The sequence below is a fragment of the Mastigoproctus giganteus genome, chromosome 12, assembly GCF_048544385.1.
Source record: "Mastigoproctus giganteus isolate SK-2022 chromosome 12, ASM4854438v1, whole genome shotgun sequence".
Lineage (NCBI taxonomy): Eukaryota > Metazoa > Arthropoda > Arachnida > Uropygi > Thelyphonidae > Mastigoproctus > Mastigoproctus giganteus.
In genome coordinates this window covers 120831970-120857959 of record NC_143586.1, presented here as the reverse complement: position 1 = coordinate 120857959, position 25990 = coordinate 120831970, and the positions used below count along the sequence as shown (strand labels likewise).

The following is a 25990-nucleotide window of genomic DNA, read 5'->3' as shown; positions in this document are numbered from 1 at the left end:
TTTGTATCACAGGTCCCTCTGGTGTTGAAGAACTACACTCATGAAATCAGTGCTCATATCAGACACCAGCTATTTCCATATTTGGATAATAACGTTTTCGATGTGCATAACCCCGAAAACAAAATTCACATCCAAGCCAACTTCTCACTGCTACACCCAGTCGCTGATTTAAAGATATATAAACCACGTGAGACCACTCATTATACCCACGTTTACGTTCCTTATTGGCAACCCGTTAATGCCCCACTTTTTCAGTACACGGCTCTGGAGGACTTAAGGCACCGTAAGTACGTTGTGGGATGAGAAAATAATAATAAAATGAATTCAGTGTTTCAATTAATTTAAGTGGATTGAAATGAAGTAGTTAATTGTGTACAAAATTCTGGCGCTACTTTGACTGTGCGATAAACGAAATTAACCGTTAATAACGTAATGATTTACGATCGTTATCGCTAAATAAATTGCAACGATTTATTTAATTAACGATAAATTATTTATTTCAAAGGGAACACGATTTTTTAGTTTTTTTTTCTTTTATTGTAGCCTACTGTTCCGTGGAAAATGGTCGTGTTCGTACCTTTGATAACGTGACCTATTCTCTGCCAACGGTTGACTGCTACAAAGTGATCGCTAAAGATTGTTCATCGAATGAGAACTACATGGTCTTATCTAAAAAGATCTCTCATAAAGAATTCCAAGAGGTAGGTTTGTATAGCAACTGATTATATTGTTTTTTTAATCGGGCATTTATGCTTTGGGAGCAGGCTGGATTAATATTCTGAAAGTTTATAAATATGGTGTATGCATTTTTTATATTTCTTGAAAATGATGGATTTCAGATTTCTACTGTCTGGAATTTCTAATGTCTTTGGAAACAAAAACATTAATTTGTTCTATATTCTAGTCCTAATAGTATTTATTATCAATATTTATCTTTTAAGAGAAATTGTAATAGATTAATATTTCGTAAGGATTTCATTTCAAAAGAATTTAACTCTTGTGAAAATAAAGTAAGGAAAACAAAGTTTTTAATTTTGCTAAAATAAAATTTATTATAGGAATAATTTAAATATTACAATCATGGGCAACGGCAGCATGGTCCAAGTGCCCCCATCTTTGGATTTCGAAATAATGCACAATTTTTAATAATTTTATTAGTTTATTGAAACATAAGGTGTTGGGTGTATTCTCAAATTTGGTGAAAAAAAAATGTATTCCCACATGCGCGCACCACTTTACAAAATATCCTGCCGGTGCCCATGATTACAGTGATAGTGCTTTTGTCTTTAAACTTGTGATTATTACCAATTGACAATACAAGTGCAGAACATTCAATTTTTTTGTGTATTAATAAATAAAATATACAAATAAATTGTATATTTCATTGGAATTAGTTAATTTTTGCGATAGGTTTGGTAGATCGGCAGCTTAAATTTCTTGCCTTCAAAAGTAATAAGCTCGTACATGTCACCTCTGATCATATTGGTGGTGTCTGTGACAGCAACAAGTCTGATGACAACATATATTAAACTAGCCACACTCAATATTATGACATTGTCAGGAAAAATTGAATGTGTGAACATATTAAAGGACAGAAAAATAGTAGTGAATAACGTGGAATCAGAATGGAAAGTTTTCCTAGACTGCATAGTGGGGCTGACAGAGCAGGTATGCTGAAGGACAACCAATAGAAAGAGATGGAAAGAAACTCCATGGTGGAATAAGAGGACGAGAAGGCGCTTCTGTAGCCAGGTAGGAAGGAGCAGCAATGCTTAGCACACGCTTCTTGATTAGACCGGGGTTCGAGCCCGTCACTACCAAATACGGAGGATGCGGAAAGGTCAAGGGAATGAGCACCACATATTCCCCGAGCAATATGGCCTTAGTTGCTAATGCTTCTAAAAAAAAAAAAAAAAAAAAAAAAAAAAAAACCTGGACGAGAGAAGCTATGAAAAAGAAGAATAATGCATTCAGTACCTACTTCAAGAACAGAAATGACGAGAATAAAGAGAGATACGAAACCGTGAAGAGAGAGAGAGGCCAAGAGGATAGCTAAAGAGGAGAGAAGACTGTGGTTGGAAGAATAGAGTCAACCTCTCCGACAAGATATCGACGGTAATAAAAAGATGCTGTATGGTATGGTGAGGAATTGGAGAGCAGAACAATTACTTTATGGATGAGAATGAGAATCTAATAACCAGGGATGAAAAGATAATAGAGACAAGGAAGAAGTATTTTGAAAATCTGTTGAACGTCCAGGACAGTAAGAAAAAAGGACAAAGGCAGGCTGATCATTAAAGAGAGGGGATGAAAGAGAAGATACGGAAAGAGACCAGACAGACTTGATGTGGAATGATGTAGAGCAGGCATGGAAATACATCAAGACAGGTAAATCTGCTGGTATAGATGAGATAAACGGAGAGATTCTACAGGCGAAGCAGGGACAGCGTGAACATTCAGATGTTCCGCAAGATCTGGGATGAGAGACAGGTGCCGAAGGATTGGAAAGAAGATTTGATTGTTCCCTTTGTTCAAGAAGGGGATCAGGAAGAAGTGTTTCAATCATAGAGGTATCACACTGAAATCACATGTGAGTAAGCTGTACGAGAGAGCAGAACATAAGAGGAACGATTGAAAGTAGGATGGCCAAGGAACAGTATAGCTTTAGGCCTGGCAGATCGACGGTGGATCTAATTTCCTTCATCGGGCAACTGATAGAAATTGCTATGAACACAATAAAAAAATTATGGATTGCATTTTTGAACATAAAGAAAGCGTTTGGTAGCGTGAAGAGAGAGAGAAAGTGTGGGCCGTTTTGAGAAACTTAGGGATAGAAGAACATCTTGTGGAGAGAATGTTACAAATCTCTTGTCTGCCTCTATAGGCAGACAAGAGATTTGTAACAGGAACATACCATTGAAGTGTGAGAAGGCTATATATCAGACCTATTACGTACCAATTGTGAAGTATGCATTATCTAAAACTTGGACTATGAGGGAAAAGGATGAAAACAGAATGCAGTGGGCAGAAATTAGATTTGTGAGGAGCATAGTCGGAAAGACAAGACGCGACAAAATCAGGAATGATGTGATTAGGGAGAGAATTCAGGTTGAAAAACTCCACAATAAGATTGAAAGGTTCCGTTTGAAATGGTCAAGAAGAACGAGAGGCGTTTGCCAAGAAGAATGTTTGATTTGCAATTAAGGAACAAAAAACCAAGGGGGAGACCAAGAATGAGGTGGCAGCACATGATCAAGACCGATGTCATTAAGAGAGGAGGAAACTGAAGTGAAATCAACGACGGAGAGAAGTACACGGACAGGGCATGGTGGCGAGGCTTCATACATCGACCTGTGGAATAGCGGAACGATGACAGATGATAGTTCATTTTATCGACGAATGCAACTTTTTATCGTTATTATAGGCGAATATATATATATTCCCCTCTAGGGAAAAATATATATATATATTTTTTTTTTTTTTTGTTTTGTTTTTTATTATTATTATTATTTTGTTATCTTAGTTAATCATTTTTATTCATTTCTTTCTCTTCCTTTCGGGTTTTTTTTTTTTTTTTTTTTTAATTTTATTTATTTTTTTCCTCTGGAGTGGGCCCCAGAGAAGGGAAAAAAATATATTTTTTATTTTATTTATTTATTTATTTTTATTTTTATTTTATTTTATTTATTTATTTTTTTTTTTTTGTCTCATACTCTGAGACCATAGGTGTCCCATCTACTGGAACTGGCCCACCTTCCCGTGGTGTGGACGAGTACCCAGAATCATCTGTCCAGGTGACTGATGCTTCTGGGTAGCCAAGCGGTCAGAACAGAACACACACATAATACACACAAACCGACGTCACACACATCTGGCCCATTTGTAGTGATACTATTCTTCACAGAGATACGAGGCGGACTTGAACTGACGTTCTAGGAGCCGCCCCTTAATGCCTTTCCCCTATAATGTGGGCATGTCCACATTATAGGGGAAAAGTTTAAATAGCCTATATATTTATTGTTGTGAATTGTCTTTAGGGAATATTTTCTTCAATTTGTCAATCTCTAAATGTGTTTATAGAAATATATCATTTTTCTCCATCCATTAAACTATTTCTTCCCGTCCCTCAGGCCCTCAAGATGTTCTTGGGCAACACGAAGATAGAAATTCTTGCCATTCGCGATGACTCTGACTTAATTGTTCGGGTGAACGGTAAGAAAGTTCCCGTCTTGGAGAACGAACCCTATCACCACGTCGACCAAGGAAAAGAGAAGTTTTACGTGGATTACAGTGGAATCTTTTACACAGTTCACTCTGAGAATTACTACGGCGTGGTTGTTAGTCTAGGCAGGAAAGAAATATTTGTAAAGGTATGTATGCACATCAAATGGGAAGGAGAACAGTTAGCTACAATTTACCGAAAATAATTAGCTTAAATTAAGAAATTTAGTCGTTCTTCTTTGAACCTTTTTTTTTTTTTTTCATTTGTGGCGCCTCCAGACCAGAATACAGTATTCCAAATTCATATATCACTGTCGTCTTACAGAGACACGAGGGTAAGAACATGTTTTGCCTCATTTAGCATTTGAATTCCTCTTCTCTCCTTAGTTTATAAGTAACATCAAGCGCTAGATTTAGAAGCATTAAAGTTTAGTTGCCACACTTTTCAGATTGATCTACAATCGATCCACGCCATTTTTGGAGCAACATGGGGCTGGTTCTGGTCGTTAATCACCCCCCCCCCCTTAAATCGCCAGAAAACTTTGACAGAATGCTCTGTACACCCTCATCAATGTCATTAAGGAGATTATAAATAGGAAGGGCCCCAGCGTTGATACCTGGGTGACTCCACTTGTTCCCTATCTTGAAGCATGTCCATTGATGACCACACTCTGCCTCTTCTCTTTTAGCCAACTTCTAATCTACTCCAGTTTTTATAAAGGCCTTTCGTGCGGAACCATGTCAGAAGCTTTAGCGAAGCTAACATAATGTCCAATTTGTTTCTTGCATCGTGATTAGTTCTGCAAACTTCCCCTTCACGAACCCATACTGTGATACATTAATGACCACCACTCCTATCGATATGGTCCTGTATCGTGTCTTTAATCACCGAATCCATGATCTTAATCACCACAAAAGTCACTCATCAGTCTATAGTTTTTCATCACCTCGTTCATGGGCCCCGGTAGCCATGTTAGCAAGAGGGCAAGGCTGTACTGAGTGCGGGGTTCGAGACCAGCTGTCGGTAATCGTGCATTTCCGCCTCAGTATCTCGAGTTAGTTAGTCTGAAGGCCGGATGTTATTAGCAAGTAAAATCCAAGGATTCTGTCTAGAAATGCATTCGAAATAAATAAACCTTTTTCATAAGTTGGGCCGATATTAGCGCTGCTCCATCCAAGGGGACGCTTTCGGTATCTTATAATGATTGATTAACATTAATAATCGGTTGATGCACGACCTAATGAGATATGCGTATTTGATGGATCAAATACTATACTCATATCCCATCACGCAAAATATGCTATTCATTTATATGAATAGATTTGATTCACATTCATTCATATAAATAGATTTATATGGTCGGGGGGTGGACAGGGGAGGCTTTTATTGATCTTAAAATCTTTCCAGGGACCAACAAAACGCTGAAAATGTGATATCAGAGAAAATACCAATGAGATATTTCAGAGAATAAATATTAGAGAGAAAATTAAAAAGAGAGAGAGAAAAAAATATATTAGATTAAATATATAAATATTATTATAAACGATTTATTTCAGAAGAATAAAAGAATAAACTTCAGAGAATAAATATTTTCGCATTCTTCTTAAGGGATAATTATAACGAGTTGTGTAATATAATATAAAATCAAAATTTCAAGTAAATTGATAATGAACTCTGGAGAAATTTAGATTTCTTGCACGTCAATTTTATTAAATATAAAATTGACGCTACCCCGCAACGCAAACCCCGAGGTAGGATGATCAGATTTTTAGAGAAGAAAAATGGCATTTTATAAATTATGTAGTAGAAAATTTTTTTCGAGTACCGAGAAAGGAATAAAAAAATTATTTTTTAATTTACACGTTAAAATAATGTTTAATATTTTAATTTAATACAGCACAAACAACAAATCAAATTCTTATTCTTCAATTAAGATTACAAAACAAAACAATTAATGAGAAGGATGAGCCTTGATAACCGATAATATTTGGTCAATATTTGGCGCAATATTTGAAATTGCTAATCTCATCTCATATTCTGGATCAAATCTGGAACCCTGTTTGTTTTTATAGCTGTTAATTTAAAGAAACCAACCTCACATAAATATGTAGACCCGAAAGGTAGCAATGTTTGTATCGCCGTTTTCGATAATTCTGGATACTTGTGTCGACGAGAAAGCCAAAATTTTTCATAAGTTGATAAGATAAGACATTTCGATAAGATCTTCCTTTTGCTAAATGGTAATTTCGGGGCATGAAGAAATTTCAAAAGTAAAGGCAAAATTCTTAATTAGCATTGATAGGTGGGTGGCAGTGGGGTATCCCTTAATTGTAAAATATCAATATTATTGCTATTAACAAAATCAGAATAACATGGGAACGTTTCAGTATTATTACGCTCAAATTCAGTTTTCCAAAATTTAAGCTTCTTTTTGAATGCTTTCATTTATTTTATCAATGAATATTAATATATTTATTCCCCGTCTTTGAAGACTGAAATTAAAGTCATTAAGTTTTTCAAATATATCAACAGAGTAACTAAGTTTTCCAAGCCATTTTTGATTTGTAAACAATTGAGCAAGGTTCTGATTTTTATCCTATAAAAATAAAAAACTTCATGTTTGTTAAAAAGACGTCGCAACACTTTACCACTGGACAACCACCTCACTTTCATATATAAAAGAAGCGTTTCATAAGCGAAACCGATTTTGTTAAAATACAAAAATTTGTATAGTGAAAAGTCTGCTATTTAAGCTGCTACTTTTAATAAAGTTGATCACACTTACTGCATCTTTCAAAACTTCTTGGAAATCATTTTACATTTCCTTCGCCACTAATGCTTCCCTATGTATAATGCAATGATTCAAAACTATATTTAGAGGAATTTACTTTATTTCGCTCTTCTAAATCTCCTGTTAATGCAGCCACACCATCAGTACAAATTGCAACACAAGTTGTTCCACGTTAGATTATTTGTTTGAAAGAAAATATTTACATCAAAAATCTTCTTGCCTGTCGTTCTTCCTTCCAAAGCTTTTGCAAAATAGAAAATCCTCCAAACTATCTCCCTCGTAGCAATATCTGACATACAATAAGTTGAGCAATGTGGAATATCTGTGGATTCATCTAACTGTATTGCAAAAATTGGACTTTCTCCCAATAGATTTCATGAATCGAATTTTATGTTGTCCACGAGACAGCCTTAAGATAGAGGAATGGTTTTTAAATCGTTGCATGTTTTCTCCATGCATAATTTAAATCATTTTTATTGAAAAAGGGAGAACAAGAGATTCAGCAATAGTTAAGTGATTTCAAATTTTTTCCTATTAAATATGAAACTTGCAACGATACTCTTAATTTATTAAAGCTTTACGGGGAACTGCCATATGTTTCTTCACAAAAGATTTCAAACCCTGTACGGCGTCGGCATTGTCTTTTGAAAAAGGATTGTTTTTTTTTTTTTTTTCATTAGCTCTTAATGTTTAGTATGTAAGTGTCTTTTTAATCTACATACTAAACGCAATTTACGCAAACAGGACGTTGCTCATCATCAACAACGCTGTAAGCGAAGCCATACTTCATAAATTCCTCTTTATATTTTCTATTCTTTTAATTGCACTACAGGTGGTTGCACTACAGTTGAAATTTTCACATGTTATATTTCTTAGCTATTAGTATCTAATCGTCACTCCTTGGCCGTTTTGTTCTGATTACTCTATTGTCTATGGTAAAATAGGGGTGTCACTATCACAGATAGTGACACCCCTATTTTACCATAGACTAAATAAGATTAATTTCATAAAAATGTCCAAATGGCATGATTATACGTATATTTTTCTACAAAATATAGGTATTTACATTGTTCATAAATTGATAATTATTATTATTTTTTCCAGACCCATATATACGTATAATATTGCCATTAAAACATTTTTCGAAATTCGCCTTATTTAGCTCAATGGACACCCTGTATACTGTATATTTTTTTCTTCTTAAAACAACGATAAAGAAAAGTTGCATTATAAAAAGTAGCAGAAGAATGAAAAACACATCCAGGTTGACATAAAATCACCGAATTACGAAGCAGAATAAAGCGTGCTCACAAAAGACTTGCAATATATAATATGTACTGCTGGTCCTCTCCTTAACGAACTTCCATACAGCGAATTTTTTGATTTCCTCTTACATTGAAAATGGTTTCCGTATAACGAACTTATTTCAAGAGACCTGGGTACGCATTGTTCCCACCTCTGGCCGGCCTTTAGGTAATACAGTCAATGCTGTACAGAGCATGAATTAAGAGCTAAAAGGATTAAGAATTAATCCCTTTAGCTTTTAAGAATTAAAGGGACTAATTCTTAAGGGCACGAATTAAGAGCTAAAACATTCAACAATTTAGTGGTGCCCGTAAATCCTATACAGCCGCCTCTACTGTACGGAGAAGTCGCGCTGATCAACTGCTATCTATGTGTCCATTACCATTGGCAAAGATTAAGGCATATTCCCGAAGCGGAAATTGGCTCTAGTCAACCTGTTTTCTATTATAAGCACCCTTATAGTAGAAAACACTTTAGAGAATTAGGAGAGAGTGATTTTCCTTTATCCTGGAAATTGATCTGTTGTTTCGCAGAAATGAGTCATTCACGTCTTCACTAAATTTCACTATCTCTGTTTACATAGTAGGTACAAGTGGTCCCTAAATCAGTTTTGTTTTCGCTCCTGTTCAAGCAACCTTACAATATCTAAGAGAAAATTCTTCAGTGTAGTGGGAAAAGTAGGATTGCTTAATAGCGTAAAGGCATTAAAGAAATCGCTTTAAAATTTGGTATCCCTGCCACTAGTGTGTCAACCATTCTAAAAAAAACCGTGTTTCGAATCTGAAACTGTTCGAGGAAACTGGACCCAGTCGGAAGCGTGCAAAATTACGCTTGTATGAAGACGTTTTTAAGTGGGCGAAGTTGATTCGAGACCAAAACATGCCGATAAAAGAAAAGGTTACGAAGTACGCATCTTTTCTGGGTCATGAAAAATTCCAAACCAGTTCTGATTGGAAGCGCCTCCGTGGGCAGGAGCAACAGTGCGTAGCACACGCTTCTTGATTAGACGGGGTTCGAGCCCGTGCCCACCAAATACGGAGGATGCGGAAAGGTCAGGGAATGACCACCGCATATCCCGGAGCAATACGGCCTTAGTTGCTAATGCTCCTTAAAACCAAAATAACAACAACAGTTCTGATTGGCTGCACAAATTTATAAAGCTCCGTGGCTTACTCGAAAAAGTTATTTCTGGTGAAAGTGGAGTGGTGATCGAAGAAAACTGTACCCATTGGAAAGAAACAGTTTTGAAAAAAAAATATGGAGGACTACGAGCCCAAAGGCATTCAACGTTGATGAGACAGATCTATTTTTTCAATGTTTGCCGAACAAGACACTGACTTTTAAAGGTGATAAATGTTTAGCTGGTAAAAATAGTAAGGTGAGAATTAGACTAAACGTGTCAAAACTACACAAGCCCCTGTTCATCGGACATGAACCTGTGGAGCATTATTGGAATTCCATGGAAAAGCACGTCCGAGCTTTGGATCCTCCACCCAGGAATGTGACGGAATTATAGACAGTAGTGCAGCAAGCATGGATGGAAATACCCGTGGAACGCTTCAGTGAACTAGTGGACTCGATGCCTTGCCATGTGATTGCCCTATCCCGGGCGTAAGGTATGCATGCCCGTTACTAGGTAGGTATCCCATGATTTCTGTCCACTTAGTGTAAAAGTGGAGGACTGTCTAGCAACGTAATTGCGTGCTGTATTTCTGAATTTAAATCGTGTAAGAATCTACAGATGTGTCTAGGTCCGCTCCAGTTGGGAATGAGCCAGTAAACATGTGAGTCAGGAAATCTACATGAGAAGCAGTGCCCTGTCCAAGAACCCCGAAGTCTCGACAGCGAAAAAGATTTGAAACGGATGTGAGAAGCCTGTCTGCCACGGAGGAAAACCGGAGTGCAGAAGAATTGAAAGTAGTGGCTAAGTGTGTTGCAGTTTTATTGAACCACGAACTCAGACTCATAAGCTAAACTCAGTGAGAAATTGGTTGATAGTTTCTTTCAAAGGAAATCTTTTTGTAATGTACAATTAAGTTCGGTTAGATTTTATATAAGTTAATGACCATGAAATCATGTAAGGGTAATAAAGGGTTAAAGAAGAAAAAATATAAGGGAATTAATAAGAGAATAAATCATAGCCGTAGCAAGAAGAGAATGTAACCTATATTATTATTATAGACAATGCGTTAATAGATAAGATTCTAGGTAATGTGTTGATGCCTAAAAGGAAAAAAAATATATACAGGATGTCCCAAAAATATGTAACCAATTTTAAATGTTTGTAACAAATGTAATTTTAATGATAGAAACACAAAACCTGCCCTAAAATGTGAGAAAAACAGTTGAAGTTTTTACTGACATTCAACATGTGCACCACTTGTCACACGAACAATATCTAATCGGTAATAAAGTTAATGCCGACCAGGTTAGCCGGGTGGGTTAAGTGACTGCCTAGCAACCCAAAGGTCGCGGGTTCGAATCCCGCCTCGGGCTTGGATCAAAGTACTGCAAAAACCTTTGGAGGTGCATTATGGTCACAGAAGCCGATGCGCCAACAACTACCAAAAAAAAAAAAAATAAAATAAATAAATAAATAAAATAAATAAAGTTAATCCCATGTTTTTTCAAGGATGTCAGGCTTAATCATGGTAATTGCATTTGTAATCCTGCGCTTTAAGTCTGCGATGTCTGCAACAGGTTATGTTATTTGGTTTTTAGGAGCATTAGCAACTAAGGCCATATTGCTCCGGGGGATATGTGGTGGTCATTCCCTGACCTTTCCGTATTTCGTGGATCACGGGCTCGAACCCCAGACCCCGGTCTAATTAAGAAGCGTGTGCTACGCACTGCTGCTCCTGCCCACCTGGCTACGGAGGCGCCTCTGCAAGAGGATTCTTGTAGACTGTGACTTTGATGAATCCCCATAAGAAGAAATCACAAGGGGATAAATCTGGTGAACGAGGTGGCTACGCAATGGGATGATCACGCCCAATCCCAACGGCCAGGAAACTTGTCATCAAGAGACCACCTCACACTCAAAGCCCAATGTGGCGGCGCTCCATCCTGTTGGAAAATTACCCCATTTGGCAGTTCATCCAATTGAGGATACACATAAAGCTCAATCATGTCCTGGTAATTATCCACTCTCACAGTCGCTTCTATTGTTTGTATTGCTCATTTAAAAGTGGTTACACCTCTTTGTTCGTGTGACAATTGGTGCACATGTTGAATGTTAGTAAAAACTTCAACTGTTTTTCTCAAATTTAGAGCAGGTTTTGTGTTTTTATCATTAAAATTACATTTCTTACAAACATTTAAAATTGGTTACACCTTTTTGGGACACCCTGTATATTTTCTTCAGAAATATTGAGAGAAAAAGAAAATCCTACCTTGTATCAGAACATGGAAATAACAAAGATGCTTGTGAGTTAGTTTATGTTAAGTACTACTGATGTAACGGTGATGAAAATAGAAATTGGTTTGATAGAAATAAGTGATTTGTAGCAAGTAAGAGACAACTGATGTAAAGTGATTGTGTAAACCTGTAAAGGAAGAGAACCGAACCACCTTTCCCTAAGAAATAGTTGGAGTTTATAAATTGTGTGTAACACAACCCTTCCATTTTTGATAATAAGGAAAAAAAGCAAGGGTTTGTTAAGCAACGTAAATTATGTATACATACAAGGAATATTTGATGTGTGCGAGATGGTGAATTTTCTTGTCCCATAGTTTCTATATATGTAAATTTTGTTTATATAAGGCTCATTGAAAATTTGTGTCGTCTTCATGCTGAGCTAACGGACCGCTTGACACGCCGTAAAAGTTGGAATTTTCGGGAGATTGCAGTTGGAGTTGCGATTTGTTCGCCCATAAATAGTGCTTTTTGATGTGAATTATTAACATCATTAACTCTTTTTTTGTAATGAATTTTATATTTTGCAGCAGGTGCAAATCCCAGCAATTGATTTTTGCCGAACAGCATAATTATTCAATGTTTAATTTTTGATGCAGCTGAAATTGCATGCACTGTATTCTTTTAAGGAACAGAAGATGTCTGTTTAACAGAACAGTTCTGCTCCTTAAAAGGGTGCATGGTGGCGCGGCTTCCCCACTAATCCCCTTCCCTCAAGGGTAAAGTTCGCAGCGAAGAGGGAGGAACACTCCCTCTTCACGGAAGTACGTGTTGGTAATTATGTGTTCTACAGCCGATTTTTTTGGGGGGGACAGTCCCTCGGTCCGAGATCGACTAACTCGATAAGAACGGGAAAAGAAAAGGAAAAAAAAAAAATCCCCATGGACCCGGATCAAATCTGATCCCAGGTCTTCAAGCGCAGTACTAAGCTACCGAGGCCTTGTACCAACATCGGCCCCTTTTGTCGGTATTCTGCGATATCTGCGTCCAAAAATCACTGACGTACCTAATCCAAGTTTCTTTATATAAAAGGCTGTTCGAGCTAACACACTCGAAGAAAGCGCGTTATATTTACTATTTTGAATTAGTCTAGGTAAGAAAGTTTTCAGTGTGATGTGCTCCTTGAACCATACATACTCTTGAGTATCAAATGTTAGAAAGATTGAAGTCACTTATGTCAAAGATCAGAGGCTTATTTATTTCGTTATATAGGTAATCTTGCATAATTATAAATGCTGTGATTAGTGTGCATGAAATTTTCAAGTAAGTTTGTTTGAATGCAACTCATGCTACGAGGTAGAATGACTAATATGTAGGTTAGTGCAAATGCATCATTTTAACATAGCTATCTACCAAAGTAGTTAAATTAATTAAATTGGCATCGGTTTGGTTATATCTCATATTGTTGGTATCCGCTGATAATAAATAACAATAGTCTTCTCCACTGGTGAAGTGTTATTTATTCGAGGTACTACAATACCATGGCAACCCGTTGTGAAGGCAGTCACAATATGAGTTATAACCAAAACGATGCCAATTTAATTAATTAATTAATTTAACTACTTTGGTAGATAGCTATGTTAAAATGACGCATTTGCACTAACCTACATAATAGCCTAAAGGTTAAGGTGTACGGAAATAATCTCAATCCGTTTGGACATCTCCTAGTGCTAACAAGCAGCGAGGTTCGTGCTTTCCATCCAGTCATTTTAGTAAATGAAAGTATAGCGTGAATAACAGTTGAATAACGAGGTGATCCTAATGTTTTCCTATATTTCCTATATTTTTTTAGGTGATCCTATATTTTTTCAACAGAATGCGTACTCTGATCTCTTTCATTCAAGAAGGGTGCGTGTACTTTGAGATTTTACTTCGCATCCTCAAAATAAATTAATCCGTTGACAAACTTTTTTATTCTTTATCTATTTACCATTATTCTAATCTTGTATCGAGATAGAACATATAATTAATTAATCTCGTCAGTAGTCGTAATCCTTTGCATAGAAATAAGTGTAGGTGCCTGTAACTGTTTGTGTTGTAAAGATCAATTTGGGGATGCGAAGGGAATGTCCCCCCCAACTCGGTTCGAGATTAACTAATTTGATACAGAGTGGAAAAAGTCTCCTGAACCTCAAGATCTGTTGTAAGGTTATTTCTCTGTGTACACAGTACGCTACCGAGACCTCGCATCACGAGCAGCGTATTGGGAGATTCGTCGCGATTTTTTTTCTCTAGTTCCTATCCTCGATGAACTAGATGTACGTTCCGGGTCCCTTTAAGGTGGCACGCTACGAGAAGAGTTAATTCAATTACAATCAAAACAAATCGCTGGAATCTCACATTGGAGAGTGTCACTGTCCATTATTTCAGTTTCAATAAGGAAATCAAGCGAAAGTCTATTGCTTTAATAATGACCATCGTTTAAGTTTTGATATTATATCACAAAGCGCAGTTGATTTTCACTTGTAAAGTTAAATCTGGAATTCCGCAAGAATTATTTCAGTATAAGACGGTCAGGTCATTATGAAGTAACTCGAAATTTTTTCACCAAATTATTACTTTAAAAGAATATTTATCACTATTAACTGTACTTGTACTAATACGAGAAGGACTCGTTTAAATGAATATAACAGTTGAATCAGTATAACTGCATGAACGTTTAAATGAATCCATCCTTTAAAGCACGTGTTTTAAAATCCAGATCAGTTCAGCTCTACCCTCTGGATTATTGTTGTTATGGTAGGATTTTAGGAGCATCAGTGACTAAGGCCATATTGCTCCGTGTATATCGTATGTAAATCGCTTGTGTTCTGAGGTCGATTTTTTTGTCAGCTGGACGAAAAAACCGAGTTTCCGGGTGGAAAAAAAAAAAAAACATGCAACCCTCGCCTAAGACCATCTAGGTCAGCTCCGTTGTAAAAAAGATCAATAAAATTCCTCACGTTAGTGGTAGGAACGGAAATGAAGTCTTTTCCTGCCGCTGTGGCAGAATGGTGATTATACAGACTGAGCAACCCATGAGGGCTTCTACATCAGCCAATTAAAACAAAGTTACTTTTTTCGGATAATAAGTATTTAAAATTTCCCTTTTTTTTGGACCAAAAAAAATGACTAATACCAGCGCAGTCAGATATAAAAATGTAATGTAAACTATCGATAACCTCTGACAACAGACAAAATGGAGACTTCCGCCTATCTTGTGTGTGAAATAAATTGACAAACATGAGCAGCATTGCCACATCTTAAGTTGTCTGTGAAACTTGAGAAGCGCTCGATGAAGTGTTTGTACCTGAAATCTCCTGTTCTAAATATTACCTAACGGTGCAAATGAGACTGACCGAATAATAGCTTTGAAACATGAAAAGTTCTAAATAAGTAGTAGTGATAAGTCAGCATTTACTGAGAACTGATATATTGGTTGGTAACATTCGTGATCAGTTACTTGAAACAGTTATATAGCGTATGCAAGGCAGTTATTGCCTAATACACGGTGGTGGAATGATTGTGAAGTGCATATCATTGGGGGGAGAGAGAGAGAGAGAGAGGGATTCTGAAACTTCAATAACAATTGTCTTATAGGGATATTCTCTCTCGAGTCATGATCAATAAGTTCTGATAGACACTGTGTCCTTTGAAAGAAAGTCTTTCAGTGAAAAACAATCAAATATTGTAAACTGCTTTTAATCAGAATTGATGGCATCAGAGATTAACCACTGCTTGTTTTGCGCGTTTATTTCTTTCGAAGAAGAAACCTTGATATTGGCTGCAGGATTTAGAAAGATAGGTCTAGAAGCAACTTACTGATATTTGATTTTGAAATAAAGCCCTTTACCCTTCTAACTTTTATCTGTTTAATCGTTTATGCTTTAATGGACTAATCTTGAAAGCACAAGTTTCTCAAATTTCCATTGTATACAAACGTCATTAAAATGAAATTTCTGAAATATCCATATTTCATCCCTCCCCCTCTAGCTCTCCACAAACAAGACACTCATAACTTACTACGATAATGATGTTTTTTTCAATTCCAAGTGGTTGTTTTCTATTGGTAACTTTCCGTCTTCAGCTGGAAAGTTATAGCTAATTGCAATCGGAATATTTTTAGGGAAATAAACAGTATATATTTATGAGACAGCTACAACCATGTAATATTTTTTAGCGCCTAAAGTTACTAAAACTTGTTGTGGAAGTGGATGTGTTGAATAAATTCAAGGGAGAACTATAAAAATTCTTGGAGTGTACAGATGGGTGAACTGTGTAGTTTTCTTTTTGTTTGTTATTTGATTTTTAGGAGCATTAGCAACTAAGGACATATTGCTTCGGGGATCATTCCCTGACCTTTTCGCATCCTCTGTATTTGGTGGTCACGGGCTCGAACCCCGGTCTAATCAAGAAGCGTGTGCTACGCACTGCCGCTCTTAAAACGGAGGCGCCTGTTTTTGACTGATGCTTGCATCATTTGCCATTACTGCTACTAACTGTTATTTATTGCAAGATTTGCAAGAAATTCCCCCGAGTTTTTAGCAGCAGTAATCAGAGATTAGTGTTTTCCAAATAGATTCGGTTTATTATTAATTTCCAATATCGTAAGGAGAATGGAGTTGGCAGTATTTCCCTTCAAATCATTCGCCTCCATATTTTTATCCACTATATTCTCCTTTACTTAATTCTTTTTTTTTCTGTAAATGAATGAAAAGTAGCTGTTCATCTAAAATGCATTTTAAATAGTGTCATTATATTCTGTCGCGCTCACACCATGGGGTTTTTTCCTTAAGTTCCTTCAGTGGAGTAGGACCAAAAAAAAAAAAAAAAAAAAAAAAATTAAAAAGTAATTTTAGCTACTTTTCGTGAAATAACTTGTTTCACACAATAACAAATATGATAGCTAAACTAAATTACTTTTGTTTAAAGCTTTGTTTTAGATAAATGAATAAAATGGGAGAGAAAACATGATTTTAGACTATTATTAAAAAATAGTGTTCTAAACGTTACCGTTTAGAACCTATTTATTGATAATATAATCTAATATATTTAATATCTGTATTCATTCTGTATAAAGGAACATTATCCAAACTACGACATTTGATTTCAGACGGACGAGTAATGCAGGCTCAAATTCGACATAAAAACGTTCTCTAAAAATTGCTGAATTCCCTTCAAGCCAGTTTTCGAACACGATAATAAACGGCAAACATGGCACGCATATATTTTTGAAGGCTCTTGCTAATAACAACAGTAACGATCTATGGCTCCTTATTGCGCACTTGATGGCACAGCGCTGAATCTTCTCTTGATACAAGTGATTCATGCTAGACTCATCAATATTGTACAGTTGTTAAAGTAACCTTTGGTCCCCAAAGAGTGGCTGAAGGTGGTTTATAAAATTTGCATCATCTGTCTTTTTTTTTTATCCAGATGCCAAAGTGATGCAATCGACAGCTTTTTTTTCCCCATCCACTCAACGACCTTTCGCTTGCAGATATTATTATTTTTGCCTTGTTTTGTTTATAAGCCTCCGCAGTTTCAACGGGTTCGAGCCTGTTTATTCAATCTGAGAATTTTTTAAAAACACTTTTTTCTTCTAGTTTTTCAATGTCATTAAACAGCAAAATCACCAGCATCTGTTTAAATGATTGTTAAATGATCTTTAATCTAGCCTATCCATTCTTCTCAAGACTTATTTTATACTTTTATTTCACGCTTTACAGAATATAATATAGTTCAAACCTAAAATGCTATCATTTTCTGGGAGCATTACTCTTGTTTTCTAAAGTATTTACAGTATTTTAAATTTAAGTATTTTAAATAGTACAGTATTTAAAATACAAATTAACTTAAACACAATACGACAAATTACGGTGCTAGCTGTCTGAAACCATACTAAATAATTCTTTATAATCTGTTGGGAGCGTCCATGTTTCCAAAAATGATGTCAGTAGGCTAGATTAAAGAGTACAACGAAATTTTTTAAAATTAGATGAGAGGGAGAAATCAATTCACTCCACCACATTTCTTACCAGTCATACATAAATCTTTAAAACCAGAGGTATAGCAGTCTGGTTTAGTTTCTACAATAAAAGATAATTAATTTGCTTTGATGTACATCTTTTTGTTGAGTTCCATATTAACAGTAATCACATTGAGACCTGATATCGTAAATATATAGTTGGTTATTTTAAAGGAACAAATTACATTTTTCACTGATTTGTATTTGATATTATTAAAAACCGGTTTCATTTCACTGAAAAATTGACACTTCATAATATCACCTCACTATATCTTGAGCGTGAAATTTGACAATTTGTTCTGCAAAATGGAAACAACAAAAGTGCGAAGTATGCTTTAATTATTGTCAGGATTTACACGGTATTTAATGCAATACTTTCAGCCGAGTTTTACAGAATGGGCATTTTTTTTTTTTTTTGGACTACAGATAAGATTGAAGCCACCCATAGGTAAAATGTTCCCTTGTAGCACTCGGAACATTCCCGCTCTGAACATCGACTGTGAACACCGGTTTTGTAGAGAAAAGATCTACAAGTCTGAGCTAGTGCACACTCTCGTCCACAGTTTCCCAAATTTACATCGGGTACAAAAGATATGACCTGAACTTTAATTATAATTTAAAAAATGTATATTTTATTTTTTAAACATGCGCGGTGATATCTCGAACTTTTTCAAATAAAATAATGGAGTAAGAAAACTTTCCTCACTCTGCCAGATAGGACACCTCCTTATGGAACACCAGCGGAGATCGCCTTCCTGTGCGATTGTCCCTTGACATCGATCTGTATAACCCTAACATGGAGGACTAATGCAATGAACCAGAGGATAATACCTTGGATTAGGTCTTGCAGTGAGCAGAGGAGCGCCGACACGTTGATGGCGTCAAAGGCAGCTTCACTATCCAGGTACGTACCGTTCAGAAGTGGGCAATATAGCAGGTATGGTTGCAAGGAGGTTTGTCACTGCGGATCGGTTTCGGATGGCGTAGTATATCTGTGGCGGTCCTATTCGGATGATTCCCATTTCCATGTATTTCGAGCGGACGGGAGGTTGTGTATCTGGCGGAAAACACACTAAACTATACACTCGTCATGTCAAAAAGGAACAGTTCAGGAAGGTGGATGGTCGGTAATGGTCTGAGTCGTGTTCAACTTGCACCGTTGGGACGTCTGATACGTCTAGACCAGGGGTTCCGAATCGTGGGCCATGGGCCACAGAGAATGCCCTATTCTTGTATTTTTTTCTTGACAGGCATATGGCCACACCATTTTCGAGTTATACCTGACAAAGTTGGCAGAACGCGGCATGACTCATGCAAAATGCATGAGTCATACAGTGTTCTGCATACAGGTTTCTGGCAGTTTCTCACAACTTATTCACTTGTGTTTTGTGACGCATGTCTCACTTCTACTATAACTATTCTCATTGCAGTCCTACCTAACTTCGCATGACTCTTTTAACAGAGATTGTTACAGCATTATGTTAAACATATGTAGTTCAGTTAGAATCAGTTCCACTAAACAGATTAGCAGTTACATTATAGACTTAATGTATTACTAAATGTTAGTTATCTTGTGCATATATTTCATAGTAGTGAAGAACATATATACACTGTGTTGCCACTTTATTAGGTACACCTACCTAGTAGCGTGTTGAGTCTTCAAAACAGCCTGAATTCGTCTAGTCATGGATTGAACAAGGTGCTGAAAACGTTGTGCAAGAATGGAATACCATGCAGACATTAGTGTGTCATGCAGTTCCTTGAGATTCGACAGAGGTGTAGGCCTGCAGCGAACAGCCCTTTCCAGCTCATCCCAAAGATGTTCAATAGGATTGAGATCCGCGGACTGAGCGGGCCACTGCAGCAAAGAAAAGTCATTGTCATGTTCCTGGAACCATTCCATAGTGATTCAGACTTTGTGCACCGGCGTATTATCCTGCTGGAAGTAACCACCTGACTGAGGATAAACTGTCAATATGAACGGATGCACTTGGTCAGCAAGGATGTGGCATTTAAACGTGAATCTATGGGTATCAATGGACCCAACGTGTGGCAAGAAAACATTCCCCACACCATAACACTGCCTCCACCACCTTGCACAGCAGTCGTCGGACATGACGGGTTAATGTTGTTTTCGCCAAATTCTGAGCATTCCATCAACATGATGTACCAGGAACTTCTACTCGTCAGACCAAGCAACTGTTTTCCAATCCTCGATAGTCCAGTGCCGGTGTTGCTGTGCCCACAGGAGGCGTGCTCTTGTTCTTCATTGATAACAAAGGTACGCGATGTGTCCGTCGGCTGTCGTAGCCCATTCGCGACAAAGTGCGACTAGTGGTCCCTTGCGATAATTTGTTCTGCAGACCAAGATTGTATTCTGACGTGGTGAGCGACATTGTGGCCCGTCTGCTTGCTCGCTCAATTCTAGCCATCCTTCTCTGACCTCTTTCATCAACAACAGAATTTCTCCCACAGAAGTGCCGTTAAGAGGATGTTTTCTGTTCGTTGCACCATTCTCGATACACCCTTGAAACTGTGGTGCGTAAAAAGTTCAGGTGAACTGCCATTTCAGAGATGCTTTGTCAAGCACATCTTGCTCCTACTACCATGCCACATTCAAAGTCCGTTAGATCACTCCTTTTCCCAGTTCTTGCTACGGTTTGTATGCTTAACTGATACTAGAAAGGTTCTGCTGAATTTATATCCACAACTGTAGTCATGTGACTTGCAACGTTGTGGGACAAACCATTGTGCGCACAGCACAATGGTTTGTCCCACAAACCTAATAAAGTAGCAGCACAGTGTATGTTATAATACACACACACACATATATATATATATATATATATATATATATTGTGAAAAGAAACATAAACGGGGCCATCCCTCAAGTAGCATCGAATCATTGCATGCTGATAAAAAATGTAAAGCCATGCTACTCAAACTGTTACTGGATCTGAAATCTGATCTAATGAATATTAGATCAGATTTCAGAAAGGAAGTAAGCAAAGATCAGAAATTAGATCAGAAAGCAATTAGATCAGAAAGGAAGTAAGCAAACCCTTAGCTATAATTATGAGAGCTTCCTTGGACTCAGGGGAGGTACCCATAGACTGGAAATGTGCAAATGTGACCCCGATTCACAAAGGAGGATCAAAGGCTGACACAAGTAACTATAAACCTGTGAGCTTAACTTCTGTTCCAGGAAAATTAATGGAGGCACTGGTTAAAGAAGCACTGCAGGATCATTTAGACAAGACTTCAGCTATAGCTCGGACACAGCATGGTTTTGTTAAGGGGAAGTCTTGCCTGACTAATTTGATTGGATACTATGATGAAGTCACAAAGGAACTGGATGCAGGGAATAACTTTGATATTATATACTTGGATCTTAGAAAGGCTTTTGATACTGTTGCACATGGAAGACTGCTACACAAATTGGAGCAGTGTGACATTGGATAAAGCGGGAGAAGACAGAGAGTGGTAATCAATGGACACTGCTCATCGTGGACTAATGTTATTAGTGGAGTCCCTCAGGGCTCAGTGTTGGGTCCATTATTGTTTTCTGTATTCATAAATGATATTGATGATGGTATATCAAGCTTAATGTCCAAGTTTGCAGATGATACAAAGGTTGGCAGGGTTGTCAAGGACACTACTGACACTATGCTGCTGCAACAGGATCTGGAAAGGTTGAGCAGATGGGCTGAGAGGTGGCAAATGAAGTTTAACATTGACAAATGTAAAGTACTACACATGGGAAACAGCAACCCCAGAGCAACGTATCAACTCTGTGGTACTACACTGACAGTGGTAGAGAATGAAAGGGACTTGGGGGTGGTTGTGCAGGCAGATATGAAGTTCTCTGAGCAGTGCAGACGGGCTGCAAGAGTAGCTCATGGAGTATTGTCAATGATATACAGGAATTTTTCCAGCAGGGATAAGGAGGTGATTATCCCATTGTATAAGGCAATGGTCAGGCCACACCTAGAGTACTGTATGCAGGTCTGGAGGCCTCATTTCAAGAAGGATGTAGGGCTGCTGGAACGAGTACAGAGAAGGGCAACAAGTTTAGTGAATGGAACAAAGGGGTGCTCTTACGAAGAAAGGCTTAAGTTTTGCAAATTACAGTGTCTGGAGACTAGGCACCAGCGAGGTGATCTGATAGAGGTGTATAAAGCCCTGAATGGTTTAAGCATGCTCAATGCTGATGGGATTCTTCCTCTAGCTCAGAAAAATCACCTGAGAGGGCATAAATTCAAATTGAGGAAAGACAGATGTAGGATAGACGTGCGGAAATTTGCCTTTAGCCAGCGGGTGGTTGGTTGGTGGAACAGACTCCCATCCCTTGTGGTGGAGGTTGATAGCCTAAATAAGTTTAAGGCTCAGCTGGACAGGTATTTTGAACGAACAGAGGGGTGAAGTGGAAGTGGGTTTTTTTTTTTTTTTTTTTGGCTGATGCTGCATAAGCTTGCTTTCTTGCATCAAATGCCTCTACTAATGCTAATGCTAATATGATCATATCTCCATTTTTTATTTGATGTTTCCTAAGTATTTCAAAGTTTTATTCCAGAAACCCTTCTGAAATGATAAAACGAGGATAAGATGAGCAATACATAAAATTTAGATTCACATCCTTCCAAGATCGTGGAGAATTAAAGGAACAATGCGTCCTGTGCCAGAAAGTTCTCGGAAATCATTCTTTGCGCCCATCGAAGTTGAAGCTCCATCCACAACATCAACATAAGGATGTGGACTACTTCAAATGAATGGAACAGAAAGTGAAGTGTCAGCACTTGGATCAAAGTGCAGTATTTTTTCAGCAAGACAGAGGCTTCTTATGCCGTTAGCTTTCTCATTGCGCAACAGAAGAAACCTCACACAGTCAGAGAGACTCTGATCAAGCCACGTGCTTCGTATTCTGCTTGGAGAAGAAGCTGAAAAAAAGTTTAACAAAATTTCTTTATCGAATAATCCGGTTCAAATGAAGATTGCTAAAATCAAAGACGCTGCATTTGGATTGTTTTCAATTCAATTGGATGAATCCACAGATCTTTCATCCTGTTCCCAGCTTCTTTCAGTATGTGAAGGGTGATTCCATCAAGGAATAATTCTTATTCTGCCGTTCTGTCGAAAGAAATACCATAGCTGTGGATGTGATGGAAATAGTATCAGAGTTCTTTGACCATTAGAGACTGAACTGGCACAATCTATGTGAAGTGTGCACCGATAGCACACCAGCTATGCTAAAGGAAAAAAGTGGCTTCCAAACGCTTTTTCGAGATCGATCTCCAGGCATCATTGGTGTTCACTGTCTGATTCATCGGCAAGCTCGTGCTTCAAAAACCCTTCCATCTCACCTTCAGGATGTTCGTGAACTACGTGAAAAGCAGTGCTTTGAATTCCCGACTATTCAAGCAATTGTGCACAACATAAGAACCTGCCCTTACTACAGCAAGGTGCGCTGGCTATCAAAAGGCAATGTTGTGGCATGAGTGTTCGAACTCCGGGAAGATTTTCCTACAGATGCAAGAAAAGCACAAACTTGAAGCTTCCTTCCATGAAAAGCTGTGGGTCTTTCGCTGCGCATACCTTGTGGATATTTTTGATCAACTGAACAGACTGAATCTATAGCTGCAAGGAAAGGGAATAACTATCATTCAGTGCGTTTATACAGAAGCTTAAAAACTGGAAATGAAAGGAACTTTTCCATGTTCGAATTAATGATCCGTTGGATCTAACCGTTACAAAGGATGTTGTGACACACCTCAGCTGCCTCCGAGAAGAATTTTTGCAGTACTTTACAGAAATTGGGAGATAAGGACTGGCACTCACGAGGAATCCTTTTCTTGTTAAAGTCAGTAACGTCTAGGATGACCTGCAAGATGTTTGAATTTCAAAATGATTCTGAATGCAGAGATGTCTTTGAAGCTTGCTCTATCTATGAGTTTTGGCTAAAAATGATGGGAAGCTACCTTCGAAAGCTCCTGCCCTTTGCAACCACTTATCTTTGTGAATCAGGCCTCTCAACGTTGGTGCAGCTGAAGACAAAGGCTTGGAACCACCTTGAATGTGAGGCAGATCTTAGCTCTGCGCTTTTTACAGCAGAACCTAGGATTGGAAAACTGGTAGAGAAATTCAGGAGAACACCTCTCATTAAACTCACTTCAGTTTAAACTGTTTGAGTTTTTTTTTTTTTTTTTTCATTCGGCAGATGCCTGCAATATTTTGTTTTCACATAGAAATTGTTCAAATGAGAAACATTGTTCCATTAAATACTTTTAAATTAAACTAAGTGGTGGTTGTTGTTGTCATTTCTTTAATTTCAAAAAATTGCTCAGCTATGATCTCCACTAAGCCATGACATGTCAGGCCACATAGTGGAAAAAATTTGGGAAACACTGGTCTAGACACATCTCTCAACGAGACAGGTTACTTTTCCATCCTTGCAGACCATCCCACAGAGCCGTGGTGACTACAACATGGTTCGAAGAGCATTCCACAGATTTTACCACCATGGAATGACCCCTCTGTTCACCGGACTTGAATCCTGTGGAGAGCCCGTTCGAGCTATGGATCTTCTACCCAGGAATGCGACGGAATTACCCGTAGAACGGTTTCGTGAACTCAATGCCTCGCGGGGCCTTTCCCGTTACTAGATAGGTATCCAATGATTTCTGACCACTAAGTGTAAAGGTGGAGAAGTGTCCAGCAACGTAATTGCATGCTGTATTTATGAATTTAAATCGTGTAAGAATTTACAGATGTGTCTAGACCCGCTCCCGTTGAGAATGAGCCAGTTATGCAGATATGTGAGTCGAGAAAGAGTGTCCAGTCAAAAAGCCCCGAAGAGAAGATCGATAGCCAAAAAGATTTGAAACGGATGTGATAATGCTGTCTGCCATGAAGGAAAGCCGGAATGCAAAAGTATTGAAAGTAGCGGCCTATTCCGGAATGTAAGTGTGTTCCAGTTTTATTGTATCCCAAACTCAGACTCATAAGCTAAACTCTGTGAGAAATTGTTTGATAGCTTCTTTTATAAGTTAATGACTATAAAATGATCTAAGGGTACTAAAGGGTTAAGGAAGAGAAAATACATATAAGGGAATTAATAACAGAAAAAATCATAAATGTAGTAGGAAGAAAATGCGGTGACCTATATTATTATTCTGGACAATGTGTTAACAGATAAGATTCTAGGTGATGTGTAAAAGGAAAATAAAATATATTTTATTGTGAAATCTTGAGAGAAAGGGGGAAGTAACAATTATGCTTGTGAGTGAGTTTATATTAAGTACTACTGATGTAAATACGATGAAAATAGAAATTGGTTTGATAGAAATAAGTGATTTGTAGTAAGTAAGTTACAACTGATATGTGTAAACCTGTAAAGGAGGAGAACCACCTTTTCCTAAGCAAGAGTTGGAGTTTATAAATTGTGTGTGTGTGAGATATTGCCAGTAAGGAAAGGAAGGGTTGTGTTACCAAAGTAAATTATGTATACAATATGAGGAATATTTGATGTGTATGAAATGGTGAATTTTCTTGTATCATGTAGTTCCTATATATGTAAATTTTGTTTAAATAAAGCTCATCAAAAATTTGTTATTTGTGTCGTCTTCATGCTCTGCTAACTCAGTGCTTTATACGGCCTGAAAATTGCAATCAGAGTTGCGATTTGTGTCCGCTCGGGATTTTAATAGGGTGTAAGTCAACATTTATTTTAAAGAAAAAAAAATAATTATATAAAATTTTTATTAATATAGGGGTGGACCACACGCCGAAACGAAGTTTTCTCTATTCCCGCATAAATAGTGCTTTTTGCTGTAAATCATTACAGCAAATGTTTACAATGAACTTATACTTTGCAGCAGCTGCAAATCCCAGCAATTGATTTTTGCCGAACAGCATAATTAATCGATGCAGCTGAAATCCACTGCATTATTTTAAGGAGCAGAAAGATGTCTGTTTAACAGACATCTTCTGCTCTTTAAAAGATGCATGGTGGCGCGGCTATCCCACTAACCCCCTTCCCTCAAGGGTAAAGTTCGCAGCGAAAACGCTGCGAAGTTCACTCTACACGCGGCCCTAACCCTATCAAATTTTCGTGTACCCCTCGTCGCGAAGGCGGTTTGTCTGTTGTGAGGGGAAAACCGGAGTCAATCCCGGTGAAAAACCTCACGACCACGGTTTGAGACCGCCAAACTCAATACTGAATGCCCCTGGGAAAATTCCCATCAGGGTAGCAGC

At 37.6% G+C, this 25990-nt stretch overlaps 1 protein-coding gene across 1 annotated transcript in view; it reads left to right on the top strand.

Annotated features, from left to right (window-relative positions):
• LOC150077375 (vitellogenin-6-like) overlaps nucleotides 1-25990 on the top strand; it is a 146968-nt gene that overhangs the window by 74959 nt on the left and 46019 nt on the right. The window contains exons 23-25 of the mRNA XM_090385879.1: nucleotides 13-283; nucleotides 544-701; nucleotides 4131-4370. Of these exons, the coding sequence (XP_090242005.1) occupies nucleotides 13-283; nucleotides 544-701; nucleotides 4131-4370 (669 nt within the window). The remainder of the gene's footprint in view (nucleotides 1-12; nucleotides 284-543; nucleotides 702-4130; nucleotides 4371-25990) is intronic.